At 40.5% G+C, this 25,199-nt stretch overlaps 1 protein-coding gene across 1 annotated transcript in view; it reads left to right on the top strand.

Moving 5' to 3' along the window:
• The first annotated feature begins 6,423 nt into the window (after nucleotides 1-6,423).
• Nucleotides 6,424-25,199, top strand: part of LOC142107582 (branched-chain-amino-acid aminotransferase, cytosolic-like) — a 31,947-nt gene continuing 13,171 nt past the window's right edge. Inside the window, exons 1-9 of the mRNA XM_075191090.1 lie at nucleotides 6,424-6,518; nucleotides 7,448-7,530; nucleotides 20,584-20,661; nucleotides 21,083-21,283; nucleotides 21,553-21,663; nucleotides 23,098-23,217; nucleotides 23,994-24,157; nucleotides 24,657-24,799; nucleotides 24,955-25,040. Coding sequence (XP_075047191.1) covers nucleotides 7,507-7,530; nucleotides 20,584-20,661; nucleotides 21,083-21,283; nucleotides 21,553-21,663; nucleotides 23,098-23,217; nucleotides 23,994-24,157; nucleotides 24,657-24,799; nucleotides 24,955-25,040 — 927 coding nt within the window. The 5' untranslated portion in view covers nucleotides 6,424-6,518; nucleotides 7,448-7,506. The remainder of the gene's footprint in view (nucleotides 6,519-7,447; nucleotides 7,531-20,583; nucleotides 20,662-21,082; nucleotides 21,284-21,552; nucleotides 21,664-23,097; nucleotides 23,218-23,993; nucleotides 24,158-24,656; nucleotides 24,800-24,954; nucleotides 25,041-25,199) is intronic.

Here is a 25,199-nt window from a genome sequence, read left to right as displayed (position 1 = left end):
CAGATCTCCTTAATCATTTCATTAATTTATTAACTAAGATCTCTCCAATTCAATGCAACAATATTTATATTTTGAATTTGCAGTTACTGGTTACAAGTATACGTTGTGTCCATACAACTCATAGAAAGAAACATTTCAGTTGCTACAGATAAACTAATGGTTCAGCTTATTTGCTTGGTATTTGTGTGAACAATCCAATTCACTGCGAATGTAGATTTGATTTTAGTTGTTTCTGTTCATCGCCACCAGTAATACATGTAAATAGCCAATGCTACACCTGTCTAACTCAGTGATGGGCAACCTGATACACTTCAGGGGCCCTTCATGGTATGGCCATCTAACCTGCAAAAGGCTGCACATTACATTTAATCTCAGCAATAAGTTAAAACATTAAAACAACAGATTTAATCAAAGAAAGACACCTATCTATAATAACATATCAGCGGGCATTTTAAACAAGTCTTACAAGCTATAATAAACAAATCTGACAAAGTAGGAAAGAGCTGGGGGCCGAAGATGAAGGCTTGGGGGGGGGGGGGGGGGGGGGGAGCTGTTGCCCATCACTGGTCTAACTAATGGGCAACCAGTGGCCCTTAAATAGTTACAGTACCCAGTACAATTCCCAGCAAGACATAGCCTCGCCTAGGTAGCTAAGGTCTCCCAGCATTTTCTGGTGGCAGAAGTGTAAAAGTTAAACAAGTGTACAAGTTATATGCATTAGAATTCCACTTATAAATTCATTAAACTGCATAATGTTGCATCTTCCCAAAGCATAATAAACCTCTGAACACGTTAAACGTATTACTGTAATAAAGACACAGACACAGTTATAGATTTGGCAAATGTCACACTTTTAATTAAAATTGAAATGGTGACGGAGAAAGCAAAATGCGGGTTCCGCTAAACAAACAAATACTAAACCAAACTATTGGATGTCCAACTGGAAGACCCTTCTAACGCTGCGGCGGTAGCCGCCCCAAGCCTAGTGGAATGCGTGCCTTAGTTCTCCAGATCCAAGCCTCTAAACTCAATGAACAGCTTAATAATTGCTCCAAATTGAACTTTAGTCAGAGAGAAAACTCAATGTGTATCAAAACATGCAACACCTCCTTGCGATCTAACAGCGACGCAGTTCTAACCTAAGACGACTAGACATATGGTCTGGTCCACATGTAAAGCGATGGAGACCCAATGGCCTTCACCTAACTGATCCTTCAAGGACCTCTGAATTGTTAGGACTCTGTCCTTCTTTTGAATTAGGGCTGCAGTACCTCTATGCTACCAGAAGTGCTGCTGTTATACCTGGACAATTTCTCTTTGCCTGCAATGGGTTAAGTCCTCATCATCTGATCAGGATTGTGATCAATTGTGGCTGGCTTTTTTAAGACTGCCTTTTCCAACAGGCAGTGCCAGTTCGTTTGCTTTGCTACTGCAGGTTTCTGTGATACTCCTTTTTGGATCCTGACTTTCTCCATGGCATTTGACTCCTGCTTTGTTCCTACGTTTTTCACCTCCTCTTATGACCCAGACCCTGGCTTTGTTTTGCTTACTCCCAGGTATATTGTGGATTTTCCAGCTTCTGACCCCTGGCTTGTCTGACCCGCCTTTTGCCTGATTCTCCCATGGATCATCCAGGGCTTGTGCCTCCTGGCTACCCTGGTAATCCAGTATCTTGGTGCTTGCACTTCACCTATTGTGCCTGGTCTCTAGCTAATTTCCTTATCCTGGTAACCAGCATTATCAAGTACTTTTGTTCCTGTCTGCAAACACATCTTACAAGGATTAATAAGTGCTTTGTTGCCAGCATTGCCTGTTGTACCTAAGGACTTGAAATGCTTGTATTAGCATTGACTACATTTGGTTATAACCTGTGTGACCATTGTTCTAAATAAAGATACTGTTTATATTTACAACTATTATCTGTGGTTTTCACACTGAGAAGGGGAGACAAAGAGGGCTAACAGGCCCCTTCACATCTTTACCACTTATCCTCAACACCTGCCCAGGGATAACTCATTGTCTTCAGCCTTTACCATGGGAATATCTCAAGATTAAAATGTTACTACATTTTTCTTTCATGTTTTCTTTTTATTTTGGAGAACAACTATTTTTTTTATATTTTAAAATTAATTTCAATTTATACTTCTCCTTGCCACAATTTTGAAGTCCCAAAAATTTTAAATATGACCATCATGGCTGCTTTGCTCCTGAAATGTTGTATCCGTTTCTGGTGTGACAACCAGGGCCGTCATCAGGGGGGCAATAAAAGTAAGAGGCCTAGACTCACCAGAGGGCCTGTCAATGAACCTGGCAGCAGAAAGCCATCTAAGGAATCAACACGTGCTGGAAACACTATATCTCAAATTGGGAGGAGCAGCTGAAAAAAAGTTTGCCGTTTCCCTGCACCCTTAAGCATTGTGGATGTGACCTAATGATGCTGCAACGTTGTCAGTGCAGAGGAGCCAAGAAGAGCTGAAGAGGAAACTGAAAAGAAGTGTTGCTGTCAGTAGGCCTACGGTAACTAAACTAAGTAAACTACTGGAAGAGAGTTGGATAAAACCCAGAGAGTTTGGTTACTGCATTTTTTGTACATTAGCCTTACTCTCGATTATACCGGCTAAAATAAATCTCACTATAATGTAATGAACAAGGCACCTATGTAAGCATGAAAACACTTAACCATAGCGTGACTAATTGGAGCAGATTCAATTGTCCGCGATGCTCATGCTTTTTTTTTTACCGACATTACAGTACAAAAAAACGCAGATTTTTGCTCGCACCTCAAAGATCAGTTACTTATGTAAAAAAAAAAAAAAAAAAAAAAAAAAAAAATCAGTGTGAGGTGTGTTTAATTCATTTTCAGAATAAATCAATATTGTCCAGTCCAATTGTAGATTTTGCAATAAAAAGAGATTTACTTAATTTTAGATCTTAAGTTACATATCTACCAAAGAGAGAGTTCAGTTCCCATACAGCCTGCAGACCCATGATTTCGTGGCAGAGAGAGCGTGAGCTCTGACTTGGCTGCAGGCCAACTTAAAACTTTTACAATGGTGGGTGTGTTAACAAAATGATGTTATCACAGAGGTCACATGGATGGTTCACAATGAATCAACATTCACTTTACGGATCTACTTTCTTAGAAGAGATATTTGCACAAGATATAGTTCCTAGCCTTTTCACAGTATTTTACCAGCAATTCCTCAACATAATAATATTGCAAATCAGGTTGCTGACAATAAATGTTATTATTATATATACAACTTTAACCATACTTGCTAACTCCCGGAAACTTGGGCGTGTCTGGAGGGTGGGAAGGGGCGAGGCCAATTGCATCATTTTGTCCCCGCCCCCCGCGAAAATGTAATTTACATCACAGAGGCGGGGCCAAAATTACACGATTGGCCTCGCCCCGCCCCCTCCCGCCCTCCAAAATAGCGTAATTCACAAAGAGTCGCTCGGTGATATCCAGGATCCGGGAGAAATGCCAGCTCGCCCGACCTGAATTTCGGGAGTCTCCCGGACTTTCCGGGAGAGTAGGCAAGTATGACTTTAACAGGTGTCTAGCAGCAGTCCCAGAGGCACCCCGTGAGGCTTTTTTTACTTAATTGAATCTGCCCCATTGAGTCAACCAGCATAGTGTTACTGCTTTTTATCATTGGTCTACCTGCAGTGAGCCAGGTTTCAGCATTATCTGCAACAAAATTTAGAGATTGCTTGTTTAGGAAACTTTTTTTTTTATACATATAACTTGCAGTGTTGGACTTGAAGGGCCCACCGGGGGACTGCAACGCTAGGGGCCCACCAAAGGGGGTGTGGCCAGCCATCAGAGGCGAGACCAGACACTAAAGGGGAGTAGTATATAAAGAATGCAGTGTGTACATTAAGAGTACACAGTCTTGACCTGCCCCTTAGATTGGGCAGAACAGTCACCAAAAATCGGGATTGTCCCACTAGTATCAGAACATTTGACTGTCCTACCTGTTTTTGTCACTTTCACCACCTGTGGCTGCTGTTTTTTTTATTTGCGGCTTGTCTGGATCCTGAAATGTTGGAGGCCCTATTTGGAAAACAAATGGGTACATTTAGAAAATTCCAACCAGCCATGGCGTTAAATCAATAGGACCCACGATTAATACTTAGTCCTTCCTCCAGCCCCAACATTAAAGTAATAATATTCCCATTTAATAAATAAACCTATTTCCCTCCCTCCAAACAGCTCCAGCAATAAATTAATAGCATTTACGTATAATAAATAAACCTATTTCCCGCAACCGTCACTGCCATTAAATAATTCATATTCACATTTAATAAATAGACCTCATGCTCCTCAAACTCAGCCCCAAATTAAATAGCCCCCAAACCACCCCATCTTAAATTAATAGTCCCCACTATAAAATTAAATTGCCCCATCACCCCACAAACAAAATGGCACCCATTAGCCACCACCTACCACACACACATTACCGTGCCACAAGCTCGCTGTGCAATCACACACATTACTGTGCCCCGTCATCACCATGCTGTGCCCCCTTATGATCACATTGCGCCCTCCGTGCCGCTTTTGCTCCCCCCTTCATCACCTTGAGCCATGCTGCTTTGGCCTCCTTCACCCTGTGCCATGCTGCTTTGGCCTCCCCCATTCACCCTCTGCAATGCTGCTTCGGCCGCCCCTTTACTCTCTGCCATGCTGCTTTGGCCCCCCTTCACCCGCTGCCATGCTGCTTTGGCCCCTCTTCACACTCTGCCATGTTGCTTTGGCCCCCCTTCACACTCTGCCATGTTGCCTTTGCTCCCCTTCACACTGTACCATGGGACCTTTGCCCCCTCTTCACACTGTGCCATGGTGCCTTTGCCCTTCTTCACACTGTGCCATGGTGCCTTTGCCCTTCTTCACACTGTGCCATGATGCCTTTGCCCCTCTTCACACTGTGCCATGGTGCCTTTGCCCTTCTTCACACTGTGCCATGATGCCTTTGCCCCTCTTCACACTGTGCCATGCTATCTCTGCCCTTCTTCACACTGTGCCATGGTGCCTTTGCTCCCCTTCACACTGTACCATGGGACCTTTGCCCTTCTTCACACTGTGCCATGGTGCCTTTGCCCTTCTTCACACTATGCCATGATGCCTTTGCCCCTCTTCACACTGTGCCATGCTGTCTTTGTCCTTCTTCACACTGTGCCATGGTGCCTTTGCTTCTCTTCACACTGTGCCATGGTGCCTTTGCTCCCTCTTGATTCCGTTCCTTCACTTACCTTTTCTATTGGCTTCTATTGGCTTCTTTCCTTTCCTCTGTCTTCTTGCCGACTCCTCTCAGCGCCGCTCCTCACTGAACACCGGGTGTGATGATATCACGCCCAACATTCAGTGCAAACGGAGCAGAAAGGAGGGGCGCCGGCATCATGTATTTTTTTTTTTCTTCAAAGTACCCGCTCCCCCCACCAATGAAGAGGGGAACGATAAGGGTCGGGGATACCCTGGCTCTCTAGCAGGCCATTCCGACTCTGATTACCTGTAACCTTGTTTTATCCACACTGACTTTTTAAAAAGGCTTTCCAGTGTTGGGTGGTACTAAGCTATGTTAATGACTTCACACTTTTGTCTGTGGGGGTGGGGGTGAAGGTCAAGGAAGGGTTTCAATGTTTCAATGGCACTGGGCACTGCAATTTCTGAGGGCAGCCCTGGACTGAACAGTGCTGAACACTGTTAGATGCAGGATGTAAATATATACAGACGTCTGTACTGTGCAGTCTCCTTGCAGTGTCATTGCCTGTAGATTTACCCTACAGTAACCGCAATTATAATTGTATGTGTTCATAGTCAGCTGATCGCCTGCACGGAGGCGTGGATGAGAGGCGGCCTGTGATTGGTCACATCGCAAGCCCTTGTGTGTGTACGTATATGCCCTCAGTGAGGAGGTGGGGACGTAGCGGCTCTCTGATTGGACGACAGTTACAGCGGTGATTGGAGCGTGCTCCATGTGCCTGCATCAATGTTTCTATTGTGTGTTTTGGTGTTACTGGAAATACCGGCCCCTTGGAAACACACTGTGACGTCACCGCGGCTTCCAGTGCAGCCAGGCGCTGCTGTGTATTGATACGGCGCATGCGCAGTCACTGCCCCGCTAAATACAGGACCCACAGCGCAGCTTGTTCATCTGAGCAATCACTGTAATAACTCACTTCCCTGTAGATAATAAACACTTATGTACGTGGACACAGGATACACACATGTAGGTTGGAGATATCGGCAGCGTGTTGCTAACCACATGTTAGATAGATGTGTATACAGATTATTGTGAGAGCTCTGTGCTGAGTTGCCTACGTTGTGCTAAGCAGCTGGCAGATGCCTGGAGCATCACTGACTCTTACCCGTAGTTCCAGTGTGTAGCTAAGAGGGGTGAAGCTGTGATGTCTCCATGTAGTTCGTACACTCAGGAGATTACAATAGGGTGTCAAAGATGCCTACATGTACTTAGACGCATGCAGACACGTGATGTAACTGGTGTGTACATGTAGTAAGTATGTAAAAGAACATTATGTAACTGGTGTGTACCTGTAGTTAAGCGCATGCAGATAATTGGGGTGTATCTGATATGCACATGTAATTAGCAGCATGCAGACACATGGGATATAACTGGTGTGTGCATGTAGTAGTATGTCGAAGAATGGTATGTAACTGGTGTGTGCATGTAGTTAGTAGTATATATAAGAATGGGATGTAACTGGTGTGTGCATGTAGTTAGAATATAGAATGGTATGTAACTGGTGTGTGCATGTAGAAGAATGGTATGTAACTGGTGTGTGCATGTAGCTAGCAGCATGCAGATCATTGGGGTGTATTATCTGATATGCACATGTAATTAGCAGCACACAGACACATGGTATGTTACTGATGTGTGCATGTAGCTAGTAGCATGCAGATCATTGGGGTGTATTATCTGATATGCACATGTAATTAGCAGCACACAGACACATGGGATGTAACTGGTGTGTGCATGTAGCTAGCAGCATGCAGATCATTGGGGTGTATTATCAGATATGCACATGTAATTAGCAGCACACAGACACATAACTAATGTGTGCATGTAGCTAGCAGCATGCAGATCATTGGGGTGTATTATCTGATATGCACATGTAATTAGCAGCACACAGAGACATAACTGATGTGTGCATGTAGCTAGCAGCATGCAGATCATTGGGGTGTATTATCTGATATGCACATGGTATGTTACTGATGTGTGCATGTAGCTAGCAGCATGCAGATCATTGGGGTGTATTATCTGATATGCACATGTAATTAGCAGCACACAGAGACATTACTGATGTGTGCATGTAGCTGGCAGCATGCAGGGAAGCGGGGTGTGGAGATCTCCACGTTACAGACCTGTTTGGTTAGCAGCTGCTTGGCCCCGCCCGCAGTATATTTCTGCTCTCTCTGTCTCAGGCGGGTAGGAACCATCAGAGCGGCGGAAGGAGCGGAGAAGCAGCTGGTACACGGCAGACATGGCAGCCTTATCCTGGGTGAAGGTGAGTCCTGTGTAATCACACAGATCCCTGCTGGTGTGGCTGGGTCAGAGCATACCATGGGGGTGACATGTCCTTATTTACTCGCTATTTAACCGTATATGGTCAGTGTTCAATCAGTGAGGGACATCTTCACTTTAGATAGGAAAACTAATTGTAGATAATCTGATATGTGTTATTGTTAATAGCACAACAAAATTACATAAACATAACTCAGATAACCTTACATTATATTAGTTTAAACTGCAAATTATATATATCACATTTTTTAGTTTTTTAAAGATGTAAAATATTTTTTAGAAACATCATTTACATTGGCCTAAATCTGCCATGTTTTAATAGCCTTGTTATTATGGAAATCTCTTACAACACATTTGACAATTGATTTTTATGTGTGGAGCATATGTGGTTTGTATAATCCATGTTATGTGTTTATGCATTTAGCATTAGATATTTTTAAAACATTTCTTGAAGCAGAAACACAATGTGCTGATCACAATACTGTTATGTCATGCATATGTGGATTACAGTGAAATATATATATTTATAAACAAAAGTTATTGGAAGCATAAGCTCTTCACACATCCCAAGTACTTTCATTCTTCCACTCTAGTTGTCATTTCTTGTCTATACTACCTGAGTGCCTTCTATACCTATGTAAATCTCCTGACAATGCTACCTGCACTATAGATTGTTAGTTGTCTAAACTAAATACCACTTCCTAACGCTGACTTCCTCAAGGTGACCTTATTGACAACCTTAACTGTGGAATTCAAAAGCGTTGACATATTTTCTGTGTTTAGTAATTGCATAGGAGACAACTTTCACTGTGGTGCGGTATATTGATTTGAAGTGCATAGTGAGAAAATAAAATATATATAAAATATTATCACTACTACCCCCCCTTGATACTATGACATTTTCAGGAAACACACTGGCAGTTGTAATACACAAATATTGCTAAAATATAAACTCCTGTGCAAAAGTGTATAAGCCGTGAGCTGTGGTGTCATATCTTCTAATCAGTGAGTTTTAATGTCATCACTTCAGCATTCATTAGGAAAATGTGTATTATAAGAATAACAAACCCACTATTGTAAATTGTTACAGATCTTAGAAGCGACCTGAAAAAAAACCACTGCCCCTGCGGCCACACGCTTTATATGGTCACAGAACTCCTCAGTGACTTCTAATATCCTTATCTTATACTAAGATGTAAATTCCCCTACAAATCATGCTCAAACAAGTACTTGATAACTAAACATAATAAGTCTTGTAGTTGTCTTTGGCCGGAGGACCAATCAGAAGCCGCGGTGTGTGGATTGTAGCTTCTCTTTGGTCCTCCTGCTCACACCCCTGGTTTGCAGGCAGGGCTGTGAAAATAACCACTGGGAACCTGTCAGTACCAGCAGTTTCCTGGCAGGGGTAGAGCTATAATGCTTAAGGTGCTAGTGGCTGCTTATGACTTTTTTTTTTTTTTTTTTCGTGTCCGTACTTGCACATAATTATACTGAGATTGGAGGATTTTTTAATAGGCTGGAATAATATACTTACAGCATATTGATGTATATTAAAACGTTGTTTACAGGCCTCTTGTGTGCAAACTAATAGATTTATAACAGTACAAAAATCATTTTTTAATTTTACTTGCTGCTGAAAAATGTTACAATATCTTTTTCACATTATACGTTCATGGATTATGTATACCGGTTACATATATTATATATACACATTATACACCCTTGGATTGGATCTACACATTATACTCTTTTTACATTTCTGGCCTGTCTGCATTTTTAGACTTTAGTATTTATGTTCTCCTTATGGTATACTTACTAAGCATATATATATATATATATATATATATATATATATATATATATATATATATATATATATATGGAAACAATATTAGAATAATTTTATAGCCAGCGCTGTCCATTTTGTTAATGTTGCAGGTCTCTCCTACATAAAATAATGTTGTGTTTAGGAGAATCCTACTTGGGGCAGGGGACAAATCAAAATATCATCGAATCAGTAAGTACAGAGGACATACACTAAGTGTCACCTGCAGACAATGAATGGCTTCAGCCATCTATTAAGCCCCTTTATTGACGACTGGGGGTTATTTACAAAGTACAAAGGTGCAGTAATTCATTGCAAATAATCAGAAATTAGCTTTGATCGATCTAGTGCAAGCTTGAACAATGTGTGCAATAAAAAATAAATCTGAATTCTCTGCACCCTCCTGATAGAGAGCATAGAGAAACAGTGCCTGACATCATACTGGTATATGCTGAATCCCGAATGATTTCCATCATTAAGTTCCACTTCCTTGCGAGTGATCGTGAGTCAGGGGATAGCTGTGACACAGGAGGGTAACTGCACAGGACTGAGGACCACAGTATGTGGCTCAACTCTGAAGACAAGTCCGGTCATTTGCTTGTACAGTGTGCTGCCTTTCTATGCTACCTCCCACTCGGCTATTTGCACCATTTAACTAAATTTTATTGAGACTGTAGTATGCAAATTAAAGAGAGAAGACAGATTCATCAGCATTTTATTTTTAATAAAAAATCTATCCCTGGTTTATCATTTTGGTAAACAACATACATATGTAGTGTACAGTATTGCCTAGCTACATTGCTTGTTGAGATATAACTTTCTAGTGTGTCTGGCAGCAAGACTGTAATCTATACATGAACTGTTTCATTCTTAACCCAGCATTGCTATTCCACATTCTCCACATGCACAGTATTTTATTGAAAGGTTTTTCCACTTTAGTATTTCATCCTATGCGGGTAGAAGCTTTTAGCATTTTAGGTGTGAGCCCTCCCAGTGTTGAGTCACCTCTTGTGTCTACTGTAGAGAACTGTGCAGGGCATTGCAGGGATCATATCAAGTGTAGCAAACGCATGATACCTTCCTTTATGCAGATTTTTCAGGAGGTGTAGAACACACCTTCCCTGATACATTCATCCCTGCACTAGAGTCCTACAGCAAAGCTATATGATCATCATCATCATCATCACCATTAGTCTAAATTCCCTAACATACATATGTATGTTAGGGAATTTAGACTGTAAGCCCCATTGGGGCAGGGACTGATGTGAATGAGTTGTCTGTACAGCGCTGCAGAATCAGTGGCGCTATATAAATAAATGGTGATGATGATGATCATATTGCTTTGCTGTAGGATTCTAGTGCAGGGATGAATGTATCAGGGAAGGTGTGTTCTACACCTGCTGAAAAATCTGCATAAAGGAAGGTATCATGCGTTTGCTACACTTGACTGAAAGGGGCAGCAGCGTTCAATTTGTTTCTAGAGTTATGCTGGATACACACACAGGTTTTTCATCCAGTACCAAAGCACATCGTATTGTTTTGATTTTACAAACTTACAAAAAAATCATGATCAACGAATGAATGATTTCGGTGACGTGTATACACTCACGACCAGCAGTGTAGGAATATCTCTATAGAGTGCGGGATCACGGTCTTATCAGCTGATGGTTATGGGGCCTAATACCCCAAAAAGTGCTGTTTTCGGGGCACCACCACAAATTATCCCCTCTATTTATAAGTAGGGGATTGCAGCAGATATATCTGCTGTGTTGTAAGCAATAGCAGTCCCCATAAGTTTCTATGGAGCCTGCTATTTTTCGTGATTTAACAAGCTCTGAAAATCACAGGTTTTCAGAACTGCTGCCCGATGGTTAACGCCATCTGAAGCCTATGGGGGGAGCATTGTGGTAGAAGGATCTTCGGATCCATCACCGCATTTTACCTGATTACCCCTCTGGTGACTATTGCAAAGGTGGCCACTTTGTGATGGTTACCATAGAAGAGATAGGTTTTCGCCTGGACAGCCGTTTATAGTGACTGCTGTTCCGGCAAAACACTTTTAATAAACGGTCATGATCTTTCATTGCTTATCATTGCGATAAGGGATGAAAATGTTTGTGCAAAAAAAATGGTTATTCACTATGCCCCTATGAGAGATGACCAGCCCAGATAAATCAGAAGATAGATCGTATAGGTGTGTACATAAATCTGCATTCTCAGCGGGACTTTTAGTTGTGGTAAAATTGTTGCAGAAATCGCATCTGTAGTAATTTTCTGTAGTGTGTACCCAGCTTTACAAGGTGTCTAGCTCTGCTATGAGTTTCTCCTTCAGCAGGAACATTTTAAGCATTCTGTACAGTTGATTCTATGATTTGGGTTACAGGGAATGAGGGCATTAACCTATATAAGTGAGATTATCCTAAAGTGGAAAGCCCCTCTAAAATCTACAGGATATACATGAATCAACCTCAGTCATGTGTATTAATTAGCTATATAATAAAACATTTAATATTTCCTACGTTAATTCTGTATTAATCAGATAGTTTGTTACAAAAATCTCCTGTATTTGCCCATTGGCCAAGTAACTTCGAAGGTAAAAATTTGGTTTCCCATACTTACTTGTATCAATATTCCCACTACAAGCCCTGTAATCAGTACATTCTAGATAGCCTTGGTAGAGGGATATTTATCTTGTGTCCAATTTATGTGAAAACTGCATTTTTGCATTTCATCTGTATGTAACCTTCACCTTCAGAAATATCTTCTAAATTATATCTCCACAGTCTGCAAAGGACAAAAGAATAATCTGTGAAGTAAATATAAACATGCATTAAGCAGAGAGTTCAACGGAGTCATGGTTACAATAAAATATTTTAAACATAGTGAAGTGAAAAGAACATAACACAGTACCTATTGTAATAGTACTAACAGGCGCTTTAAGGTTATATTCCTTGTTCAGCCGATACACTGAATGTTTTGGGTTATGCAAGATCTAGTTTACCACTTTCTCTGTGTGTTAATCTAGGTGCCACTGACCAAACCGCTATGCATTATTTAAGGAGACTGGATACATCTGAATCCTTATTTCTGTGTGATTTAGGCAAGTTACCCACTGGAATCGCAAACTGCATGTGAAAATGCATTTACATGCTATGCGTTTCAGTTTTCACATGTGTTCTATTTGCAGTTGATATGTAATCATCACCATTTATTTATATAGCGCCACTAGTTCCGCAGTGCTGTACAGAGAACTCGCTCACATCAGTCCCTGCCCCATTGGGGCTTACAGTCTAAATTCCCTAACACACACACACACACACACACACACACACACACACACACACACACACACACACTTGTTAGCAGCCAATTAACCAACCAGTATGTTTTTGGAGTGTGGGAGGAAACCCACGCAAACACGGGGAGAACATACAAACTCCTAACAGATACGGCCATGGTCGGGAATTGATATGTCCTGGATGCGTTTGCATGCATTTTAGAATTTGTGGAATGGAGCTTTCTCCATTCATTACAACTGGATGTCCGTTGTGAGTGCTACGTGCAGAAAACCCAATGAAATTAATGGGAGACACTCCCTAAATTAAAAATTAGTTAAATTGCAGCATGGCCTCTCTACAAATTCCTTTACTGGCCCCAAGCTAGACTGCCTGGGATAGTTCCCACTATCAACATGAGGAGCGCAAATAAACCTGTGAGGGCATCCAAGCCAAAGAATACCAGCTCTAAAGTACTGGGCTCTTAGTGGCACCCCAGGGCTGTGAGTAATGAGGAATATTGGTACAGCTGGAGTAGACAACTTTGTCACCAGAAGCATCTATAAGACCCCATTCTATTGTAGTATAAATGTATTGAAATGTAAATAAAACACAGACATGATTGTTAAATATTTTTATGGTAATAAAAACTCCTCAAACCCTTTCACTAATTTATTAATTAAACAATATATGCTTGTATTCCAACCAAGGTGATCTCATTCCTGTAATCCAGTTGAAAATGTTCCATATTTATTATACAAAGGGAGAATTTTGTTCTTGTAATCCAATGGAAAAAAACATTTTTGTAATCCACTAGAAAATATTCTTCTAAAGCACTGTAAATAAAAAATCAAAACAAAAAAACACTCAACAAAAACCCATCATAACTGACATGAACTTTTCCGCACGAAGTCCTGCTGCTAAATGAGAGAAGAATCAATTGACAAGGAGTGTCAGTAGAAAATAAACCAATCACAAACAGTTTCCCACGCTAGCCGCAATGGGATTAGTTGGCGGTGAGGGGTAGTTCTGCTTTAACCGCATCTCCATACAAATTAATTGAATATCTATTGATTTGCAGGGGAAACAATTGCAGCTACTCATGTCAGTGGCTTATTCATTTCTATGGCTCATTTATTTCGATATGGTTTCTAATACCGCTTTCATACTGCCGCCCCGGCAATATCCCAGGTTTTTCAAGCCGGGTTTTTGCCGGGGCTCGGAGCGTCCCAGCTCAGAAACACCATTCATACTGCACCTCAGACCCAGGAATTTTCCGGGTTGACCCCATTCATACTGCACAAGTCTGTGCCCTGGCAATTTGTGGGAGTCATCACCAGAGCAGTTTTCATTGGCTGAAAAATGGTGATGTCATTGAAAGGTGACTGTTTTTTTTTTCTTCCACGGGCTCCCACCGATGACATCATCCTCCAGAGACAGGCAGACAGCCAATCAGCTTGTTTTCTGTGCAACCCGGGTTGAAAAACCCGGGTTGCACCATTCATAGTGCAGGCAACCCGGGTCCGACCCGGGAATTACCCCTCGATAAATCCCGGGTTGAAGACCCGGGTTTTTAGACTTGTACCATTCATACTGCACTGGGTCGTTTGAGCTCGCCCCGGCAAAAACCCGGGATGTTGGTGCAGTATGAATGGGGTATAAATGTAGCACACATCCCCATTGAAATAAGTGAGCCATAGCAATTAATGTGCTATTGAGGTGACTGGGGAAAAAAAATACAACACAAAGCTGGTGAAACAGCTTGTGTTAACTGCTAGTGGGTATGAACATACAGCACTTCCATAGAGAGCAATGGCCATTTTCAAGTGTGGTGACATGCTTTGAACACACTGAAATGGAACAAGCGGCATCTAAAAAAAACTGCACCACAGTGCAAACTCGCGTAGAGTTTGCACATCTACTCTACATGCAAACTCGCTTAGAGTAGGAACACAAATGGGTCTTTATAGTACAATCCTGTATGATTATTTTTTTTAATATGTAATTTAGGGTTCGTATTCAGATTAATTAGATGGATAAAAGATTTCCTTTTAATGTATTTTAGTGACTTGTAAACTACAAATTGTATATTACTGTTAAAGTATAATGAATATGATGCTTTGTACATGCATGCTTACAGAGAGAGGATCATGTTAACCACCACTCCCTGCATCTCTGCTATTAGAATTTTTTTACCCCTTGATACCTCACATGTATATCTTTTTGCAGGGTATCTGTAATCCTGACAGTTCATCATCATCATTTATTTATATAGCGCCACTTATTCTGCAGCGCTGTACAGAGAACTCACATCAGTCCCTGCCCCATTGGAGCTTACAGTCTAAATTCCCTAATGTAGACACACACTCACAGACAGACATTAGGGTCAATTTTGATAGCAGCCAATTAACCTACCAGTATGTTTTTGGAGTGTGGGAGGAAACCGGAGCACCCGGAGGAAACCCATGCAAACACAGGGAGAACATACAAACTCCACACAGATAAGGCCATGGTTGGGAATCAAACTCATGACCCCAGTGCTGTGAGGCGGAAGTGCTAACCACAAGGCCACCGTGCTACCCAATTGATGCACATATGGAGGCTTATTTAATGGTACAGTGTGCACAAATGTGCTGTAAACCATAGCAACCACTGAAAACATCCGCAAAGTGAAGGCACCAACTGGATCCAGCTGTGACCCTGTATACTACATGTGCTCAGGAAGTTTTTCTTTACCCACCTTTGGGAACAACTACATCTCCCTGTCATTAGCTGCACATGTAGTTGCACATTAGAACAGTAGGGGGAAGTGTTGTGCTTTCTGTTCCTATACACAGACTTCCTTATGGCAAACCTACTAGGTAGGGGAATAGACCTTTATGAGAAGAGACTGTGTGACCTGTTTACTAAAATTGTAATTATCACAGCGATGAAAAGTTTTAAATCGCTTAAAACAAACAAAAAAAAAAAAATCTCCAATCCTGGCTCGGTGCAATAATAGTAACTAACTTAACAGGACCTGTCTTTTTCATTGTACCCTTGCTTTTCAGTTTAAAAATGCACGCACACTGGTGTTAGACGTACTGGAGCAATACTTGATAATAAGGCTACTCCTTTTGCTGGGGCGATGCGATAACGAGCTGCACATCGATGATAAGTAGACCCCAGCATTCAGTGAGGGAACTGCAGCTATGAGCCCTGGTGGTTTGGATCAATTTGGCTTTGTGCAGCCTTTAACGTTCCTTTTTAAAACCTACTATGGCATAGAGATATAGATTTGGGTATCGGCAACGTAGAGGTGGTACTGGAGGCCGAATGAGCGAATTAGTGCCCCAAGAGAAGAGGTGTACAATCGGAAAAAGTAAAGGGCCAAGAACAGAGCCTTGTGGGACCCCAACAGATAGTGGGAGTGGAGGGGATGATGTGCCAGAGGTAGAAACACTAAAGGAACAGCTCGATAGGTAGAAAGTGAACCAGGAAAGAACTGTTTTTGATTGGGCCTAATTGTGAGGACTGGGTGTACACTAAATATTTGAGCTGCAAACCTCCTCTTACTTTTGCAATTTGAGCTGCATATATGTTAAGATAAATATGGTTTAGAGTACTGTGCAAGAATGCTGCCACATCAGAAATGCTTTGTGTGCACGTTGATGTGGTCTTTAAAATTAATTAAAAAACAAACAAAAAAACCCTAAATAAATAGCTCCTTAGGATGATGTGAGCTCCAGTCCTATCAGCACAGGGCTCTAAATTTTCACTGTGATCCAATCATATTATTCATAAACACAATAGGCACACAACACAATCTGAGTACTATTCCCCCTTAGGAAGCATACAGCTCTTCTCAGCGTTCATGATGGGCTAAATTTGAGCTCCATTAAACCACTTACTCAACACGTCTCAGTTGAATATCACTATTTTTATCTCTGGGTGATGAAATACCCACAGAATCCTGTAAAACACAATGCACAAAAGAGCATTTTCTTGTGGTCCTTATTAAAGTACTTTGTGTTTTACTTTCCATAGTGGAATCTAACTTTTTTTCTATATGTTTTCCAGTTTTAGGAGCTTTCAGCAAGTTTCCGGCTTAGCCTAATTTGGTTAGAAAACTACAGTCTTGCAGCAGCACAATAGTTAACAATGAGACCAATCCACATATCAATGTTGATAGTGCAAAGTAGATAACTGTGTGAATAAGCCAATGTGTGCACACACCTGTTCATACACACGGCTATCAATAGAACAGGGGTCACATGCTCTAAATGGGGGGGGGGGGGGGTTCTGTATATGTGATCAATTGTCTATAGCTTATTACGACTGTGAGGAATTTTCTGCTGCACTCTATTTTACGGAGGGATTTGCACACTCTGTTGAAAGAAATGCCAGGGTTACCAAATTTCTTTTTACTCATCATTGCATTGGTCATTTAGATAATTACAATTTTCTACTTTTCAACCCCAACTGTAAAAAGTCACCACAAAACATTATCATACCTACCAGCACAACTTAATAATGTAAAGATCACAGAACACTGCAAATGATCTAAATATTAAACAGATTTCCAATGTATTGAAAATGAATTACTCTGAGCTGGAAAGTTTGATTACTTCATGCTGACCATCTCTCTTATGGTAAGAACAGAGTAAATACATGTATTTTCAATAAAGGTTGTCCTATTGTATGGAATATTCCCACACCCGTCTCCAGTAAATAAGATCTGGTGTTTTTTTTGTGTGAAATGTTCCCAGAGTTACCAGCTGACCTTTTTTGTAGTTTTGTCCAGAGACAATTAATATTATGTATTAGAACTTCCTGACATCATAGTTATACATCACGAGCTGACTTGTATTAGTAATACTGCTTTTGGCAGTACTAGGGAAGTGTGCATTTGACATATACTATAATGGCAAAGTGGGTCTATGTGCTGCAGGGAAGTCAGGTACTTTTTAAAATGTGATGCAGAAAATCAGCCCATTGCGTAATTCTTTCTGAGAAAATGCTATGGATCATATTTTCCTACATAGGAGAGAACAGACATGGACAACTCCATATCTCATATGTGTATATGTATATACGTATAGAATATTTGGATATGTTATCAGGAGTTGATAGGGCATGTCATAATAGTAGTACAGAATACATAATTTGGTATGTATTGCTGTTACATTTTTGCAGCTTGATCTGATGTTCATACTGCTTTACAGGAATATATATAAGTAACTGTTATGGATGCATCGTACCTTATGGAACACATGAACTGTCTCAACTTCCAAGTCATTTCCAATGTTATGTAATGAAGTACTCACCCCTTTATGTCTGACATCCTCCTATAGCATGCAAGATGTACATTAAACATGGGCTGATCAGTAGATCCGGCCTTTTCATGTTTCTCCTCTTCATCATTTCGGTTCAGAATGCCCAAGTGTCTCCGGTCTGTTTGGTGGATAATTCTGTAGTTCAGTGTTTATCTGTCCAACTCTTAAGGTCCAGAGTTCAGTATCCTGAGTTAACTATCAAGGTAGCCTGCTGTCTGATTGGCCAGGATGGGGGATCGTCCCATTACAGCCCACCTTGGAGGAGGGGCCTGAATGACAGAGGTTGCTTCTCACGCCACTAATCTTGCTGAGCTGTGCAAAATGTAAATCAGCCATTTGCCTTTTGTACCCTGCCTGCCAGTGGGACATTACCTCAGTGTGCTGCCAGTATGATAATTAATGCAGTCTTGTTAATCCTTTTGTGGAAAATCAGGCCAAATCCTTGCAGTAGTGGTTAAATGAACAGCAAAAGTGAGCGTTTGTTATTAGACTCACATTCACTAAGCTGTGCGACACTATTAAAAACATTTAAAGAGCTAGGGGATAAAATAACAGTAATTGTAATAAAATTAGGTAAATTTTGATTTTTAATATCTATTATTTTTTTTTTCCTCCTTTAATGTATAAAAAATTCGGAGGCCCTGCTACCAGTAACCCCATGTAGGGCAGCGCTGCCAAAGAATGAGCACCCCTTAAGCCTGTATTTCTGCACCTAAAAAGACTGCTCCGTTTTCTGTAGAATTCCAACACAGAAATTGCTGTCGCTGTTCTCTAGAGTTTAAAGAAAATAACAAATAAAAAATTCTTCCAATCCTTTCTGGGGGTTCTCACCCTATACCACAGTTTCTGTGTATTAGGAGCTGTCACATTGAATAATTAATTTAAGTAAATGTGTAGCAGATGGGGGTGGAACATACTGGTAATGGAAGTTGAACAGGTGTGGGATGAGATAAATTCAGGAAATTGGGTGTAATAGATTAGCGTTTTAACATACTGGGCCTAATATGCAAAATGGCTGAGCTGCAACGCAAAATCCTTTTTGGTGATGTCACACACCTTGATTTGCACGAGTGTGCCTAGATTTCCACCAGCAATTGAGTTGTGGAGATGTTGGGCCGGATTCAGTAAGGATCTTAACTTAAGAAACTTCTTATTTTAGTCTCCTGGACAAAACCATGTTACAATGCAAGGAGTGCAAATTAGTATTCTGTTTTGCACAGAAGTTAAATACTGCCTGTTTTTTCATGTAGCACACAAATACTTGATAGCTTATTTGTACACTGAAATTTAAAGTTATTTGTGTGCTACATGAAAAAACAGTCAGTATTTAACTTCTGTGCAAAACAGAATACTAATTTGCACTCCTTGCATTGTAACATGGTTTTGTCCAGGAGACTGAATTAAGAAGTTTCTCAAGTTAAGATTCTTAATGAATCAGGCCCGTTGTGTTCAGATTTTCAGATTTTGCATTGGTCGATAGGAGGCAATGGGTGGCTTAACGGCATTCCTTAAGTTCGAGTTTCTCTGTGGAGTGCACTTTCCTTTCTTCTGATTGTTTCACTTTTCTGTAAACTGAGGTGGGCTTCTAGTTTGCGGAGGTGTCTCCAAAGACCAGAAAGCAGTTGTACATCTTGAAGTGTACTGGGCTGACGATCTAGGTCACCTGATACACTTCAAGGACCGCAGGTGCACCCTCTAGCCTTCAAACGGGCCACACATTACCCTTTATCTCCATAGTAAATGAAAACCATACATTCAACCAAAGAAAGAGACGCCACTCTGTAATATTTCAGCAGCATTTTAATGTAAGGCAAACTATACAATGCACTGTTACGGAGCATAAAGGAAAAGACAGACTGAGGTATAAAGATTGAAAGAATTAGGGGCTTGGAGGGCCGCATGTGAATCTAGGTCTACCTGTTGCTCATCACTGATCTAGGTGCATCAGTGTAAAAGAATAGTGATTTGCAGTGTGCTTTGTAAATCAGGGTCTCTAGGTTTCTATATGCAGGACTGAAATATCTGTCTTATTTTAAATATCAAAGTTTAAAAGGTCTTATTAATGTTATGTTAGAGAGCTGACCCGTGTCGGGCATTATTATAAGAGTGACAATGTGTTAAGCTGTAAGTGGTTGTGTATAATATAAGTAAGGTAAAATTGTGTTGCATGCGCATTCCTCCAGGCCACAGTAAGTGAATCTGCCACTGGTACTGTCACAGATGTGAGAACCTTCATATGTATAGACTGTTGGGTATTTTGGGACAGTAGAAGCCTTGGGGAGATATAGAGTTGATGGTGACATACGCAGCCCTTCTATCTTACACTTCCACACTCATTCCTTGCGCACAATGTTCAATACGTAGCTAAAGATTCATCTACACCAGTATCGATAAATTGCCTCTATCCAGCTCCGTACACAAACTATGCCCTTCATGATAAAACTATGAAATTGGAGAACATATGAAATCAAAGTAATACTTTAATTAGGAAAGAACACATTGCAGTCATGTTAGATTTACACCCAGTCAGGAGGTATTGCCCCAGTCTTTTATACCTGAAATGGATGGACACTAAGATGTAAATTTATATAATCTTTCTTCCTTGATCTTTAATTTCCTAGGTTTTGAGTAGACAGCTGGTATCGGCTCAGCGCAGTTTGCCCGTTGTCACATGGAGAGCTGCGAGCACTACATTTAAGGTGAGGAATGCTTTGGTTGTCAAGTACGACCGTATTACTTGTATCAGACATATGCACTATTGTACGTCTGTTGTTATATGCACTAACTGGTATAGTTAAAGTTTATATTTTAATAATAAAAAGTAATACCGGTCATGCTTTGATCTGACTGTACTAGATCCTCTTTTATTCACCCAGTATGTGATCTAAACCTTCCCCGGTGTGAATGTCACTCAGATTTCGATTCCATGGAGCTCTTTCTCCTAAGCAGCTTTCCCATATAGCAGTGACTACACCATACACATTCAAAGTAAATTTGTTAACAATGTAGGTACACAGCATAACCTATAGCCGTCTCGTGAGTGAACCTAAGCCACAGAATAGCACTAGTTTTAATACCGTTCTGTCTGCTCCTTGTTACTTATTTTATCTTTTATCTCAGGCCTCAGACCTGCAAATAGAATTGAACAAGCAACCCAAGGAGAAGCCTGATGTGGGACAATTAGTATTTGGAAAAACGTTTACAGACCACATGCTGACAATAGAATGGACGAGTGAGAAAGGCTGGGCTAAACCCCACATTAAGCCCTTCCAGAACCTTTCCCTTCACCCTGCCACCTCTGCATTACACTACTCAGTTGAGGTAAGTAACTCTAATGCTAATTTCTACAGACTGATAACTTTCACTGAGAAGCACATGGGTGCTTCCCATCCACTCTGGGGCTTTTACCTGGATAATGTAAAAAAGACCTTGTATGTTCCATAAGGACCCCAGTGGTGGCAAACATTGCCAACCGTAAAACCCCTTTTCATCGTAAATGTAAAGTACATTTCTATGAGAGTAAACCAGGAGAGAAATGAACTATGAGGTCTATATCTAACTTTTAAAATGTTCTGGTCTTGTTCTCGTAGCTCTTTGAGGGTATGAAAGCCTACAGAGGGGAAGATAATCAAGTTCGCCTTTTCCGACCTACATTGAACATGGAGAGAATGCACCGGACAGCCCTGAGAGCTTGTCTACCTGTAAGTCTAAACAAAATGATATCTTTAATGGATAAGCAGAGTAAAAAAAAATAAAAAATAAAGAATATTCTGAGTGTCGAATTGGGATGCAGATGATCCCAAGTTGTGCAATTTATGTGGCATAAGTGTTGGGAACTCAATGCGTTATATTTAAGGAGAGGCCTAATACTTAAAGGACATGGACAACTTGTAGATATGAAATTGTTGTTGTAAGGTTTCGTTTGTTTATGTTGTTGTTGTATTTTTAGGTAAGCTTAACTGTAAGCTCCAGATATGATTTGTACCTTGCATGCATTTTCACCTGATATGTTCTCTTGGACAGCTGGACTGAATGGTGAGGAATCTGTCTTAAATCCTTTCCAAATCTTTCTTTTTGATGTGCTTAGGAATGTCAGCCATAATCCTTCCAGTACCGAAAATATGTTTTGGTTTTACCTTATGAGTACCAACACTAAAAGAGACACTGACAATTCAAACCTCTTTTCTAACCCCCTCCTTACCATTCTTCCTTGGTACCTTGCTTCACTATTTCTCTGTCGCACAGATCAGCAAGTCACTTATTCTTGTACAGTTCACAATTATGATTTTCACCATCCTCAAAACACTGCAGTGGCTGCTGTCTGTACTTTTAAAATAAATCTATCATGTGACACATTTTCCCAGTCATATGAGCTGCTCCGCACCCATTGTAATGCAGACGCTGCATTCGTAGCCCTGTTGATTTTACTGCTCCATTGAATTGAGGTGGGAGAGTGGTGCAGCAAAATATGAAGCTAGGGACCCAGAGGAAAACAGTGGTCTGTAAAGACCTACTCTGTCTGGCTGCTTGTTACATTATTTAGGCAGCAATTGGATTCCACTGTTGAATGTATAAATAAATATAAAAATGGAACTACAAATATGCAACTGTGCCTGGTTGGTTAAGATGTTGTTAGTGTGGTAGATGTAGTATGAACATGTAAAGGTAAGTTTTTAAAAATCCAAGCTAAAAAAGTATTTTGTATGAGAATGTTGGAGGGCCCCAGCGTTGTCCTCAGTCCCCCCCTCCCTTCTCTCTCCTCACTCTTCTTACCCTGTCCTCCAATCTACCAACAATATAACAATTCCATATTCTGCCACATTCAGATTTCTGTCTTCCTCCTTTATTATTATTATTTATTTTTGCTAATCAAATGCACAATCTCTGTCTCCCTCTCCCTTGTTTGTTTTGTGATTTGCTAAATTGTTTACACAATTGATGCCACCTTGTACACTGGCAACTTATTTCATTTCAAATGAAAGCCTAAATAAAAAAAAAAAAAAAAAAAGAAATTTGTACAAAACAATTACCTGTCTGTTAAACTAAAGAGAAGTGTTTTTTGTTTTTTTTTCATTCCTCTACTCCACCTGTATTGCTTCTGTAACAGCCTTTTTCTGATAATTGTGTATTTTCAGTCCTTTGACAAGGCAGAGCTTCTGGAGTGTCTAAGGAGACTAATTGACATTGACCGAGATTGGGTACCAAAATCTACTTCCGCCAGTCTCTATATCCGGCCAACCTTTATCGGCACAGAGGTGTGTTTGGGGCTTACTGTACATTTATATGTATATTGTTTAGCCGAGCAGGCCCATGTTAAGCTTACGTCATACGTGGATTTCTAGCCTTTCCCCTGTTCAATGCCTGGAGTTACTAGTTTAGTAGTGAAGATATTTAAATTAAAAGAAATCTCCACTTAAAATGTGTTGAAGCCATTCATATTCCTAGCTGATAAGTTAATTTGGAAATGGTTATTCATTTTTCTACTACATAGACATAAAATTGTTTTAAGTCTATTTTTGTGTTGAAGCTTTTGGCAAATATGATTCAAGTAAATATGAAACCCTAAGGGGGGAATTCAATTGACCATGTTACTCTCCCGAGTAATGCACGTCGAGCACTATTACCGTTGGTACGGTAATTTTAATGCTTTTTTCTGCTTGCGGTTCTCAGACCTGCGAGCAAAAATCTGCGTTAAAATTACCATAATGTGCACTATTGCCGTAGTAATGGTAATAGTACACGGACAGCATTACTTGAATTTTCCCCATATAATCTGAGTTTGCATTCCTCTCCCTTTAAATTTACTAGAGGACAAATGGGTGAATAGCCAGCTGGGGCTACTGTATGTGTTTTTACTCTTGTTGCTGCAACAATAAATCAATATTGCTGCAGAGAAGCTGATGGTTTTCAAATAAGACATCATAAAATAAATAACAATGTTTAGAGATAATGTTATTTTCAAAGGACAGAGGTGCTTATTAAAAAAAAAAAAAAAAAGAGTAGTCATATTCTGTAACTTATCTGCCCACAGCCGTCTCTTGGAGTCACAAAGTCCAACCATGCCTTATTGTTCATCATCGTTGGTCCGGTGGGACCATACTTTGCAGTAGGAGGATTTAGTCCAGTTTCACTTTTGGCTGATCCAAAATACGTGCGTGCCTGGACAGGGGGTGTAGGGAACTACAAGCTGGGTGGGTGAGTAATCCTAAATTATACAACTGTTTCCTGCATAAGTGGTTGGTTTCTTCATATGTGATGCTTGTGAGTACAAAGCGCATAACTAAAAACCTGCGAATAAGTAAAATAAAAAACGTTATGTAATAGACAGTGTCTCCCAATCTTCTTGGGCTTTTTTGTAGTTCCCATTTTTGCCTGTTTGTTACTTATCCTCCCTTAAGTCTATTTGGCTATTAATGTTTATCAGGTGTCCCTAATAGCCATTAATGTTTATCAAGTAACCCTCTATGGCTTTTTTTAAAGTATTTCCTAATACAGTAAACTAGTATGTTCAGCTGATTTAAGCATTGAATGTGTCTTTAGTACCCCTAGTAACATTTACCACATATTGAGAAATTGCAATACATCGCTATGTTTTCTCATCCAACCTTGGTTGTTCTCACCATAGACGGCAATCTGTAGTATCTGTATTTTTCATTCCGCATCTAACTTCATACACCTGAATATTTCCACACAGAAACTATGGTCCCACTATATTTGTGCAGCATGAAGCAACACAGGTAGGATGTCAGCAGGTACTGTGGCTGTATGGAGATGACCATCAAGTGACTGAAGCTGGTACCATGAACTTCTTCATGTACTGGATCAATGAGCAAGGAGGTAAGTCACGTTTTCACTTGTCATCCAATCATCTCATGTGTATTGAACTTTAAACGTTTGTTTATTTGATGGATAAAAACACTTTGCTTGCATGTTGTACTGCATATTGGGTTATTTTAGAATTGGTGGCTATATCATTATATTTGTATATGCAGAGAAAGAGCTTCTCACCCCTCCATTAAGTGGTTTAATCCTCCCTGGAGTGACGAGACAAAGCTTGCTGGACCTGGCACGACAGTGGGTGAGTTTAAAGTCTTTCAGGTCAAAGTTGTTGTTTTTGTTTTCATTAGTTTGTGATTTTAATTGGATACAGTTAAGCTGTCTAGGAGAAGTCTTCAAAGTATTGTGTAAGGTTAGGATACCAGAGGATTAGAGCTGGAGTTCACTAGGTGACCCTGGC

This window comes from Mixophyes fleayi, chromosome 11, assembly GCF_038048845.1.
Source record: "Mixophyes fleayi isolate aMixFle1 chromosome 11, aMixFle1.hap1, whole genome shotgun sequence".
Taxonomy (NCBI): Eukaryota; Metazoa; Chordata; class Amphibia; order Anura; family Limnodynastidae; genus Mixophyes; species Mixophyes fleayi.
Note: the sequence above shows the minus strand (reverse complement) of the source record. Positions and strands in the feature narration are given on the sequence as shown.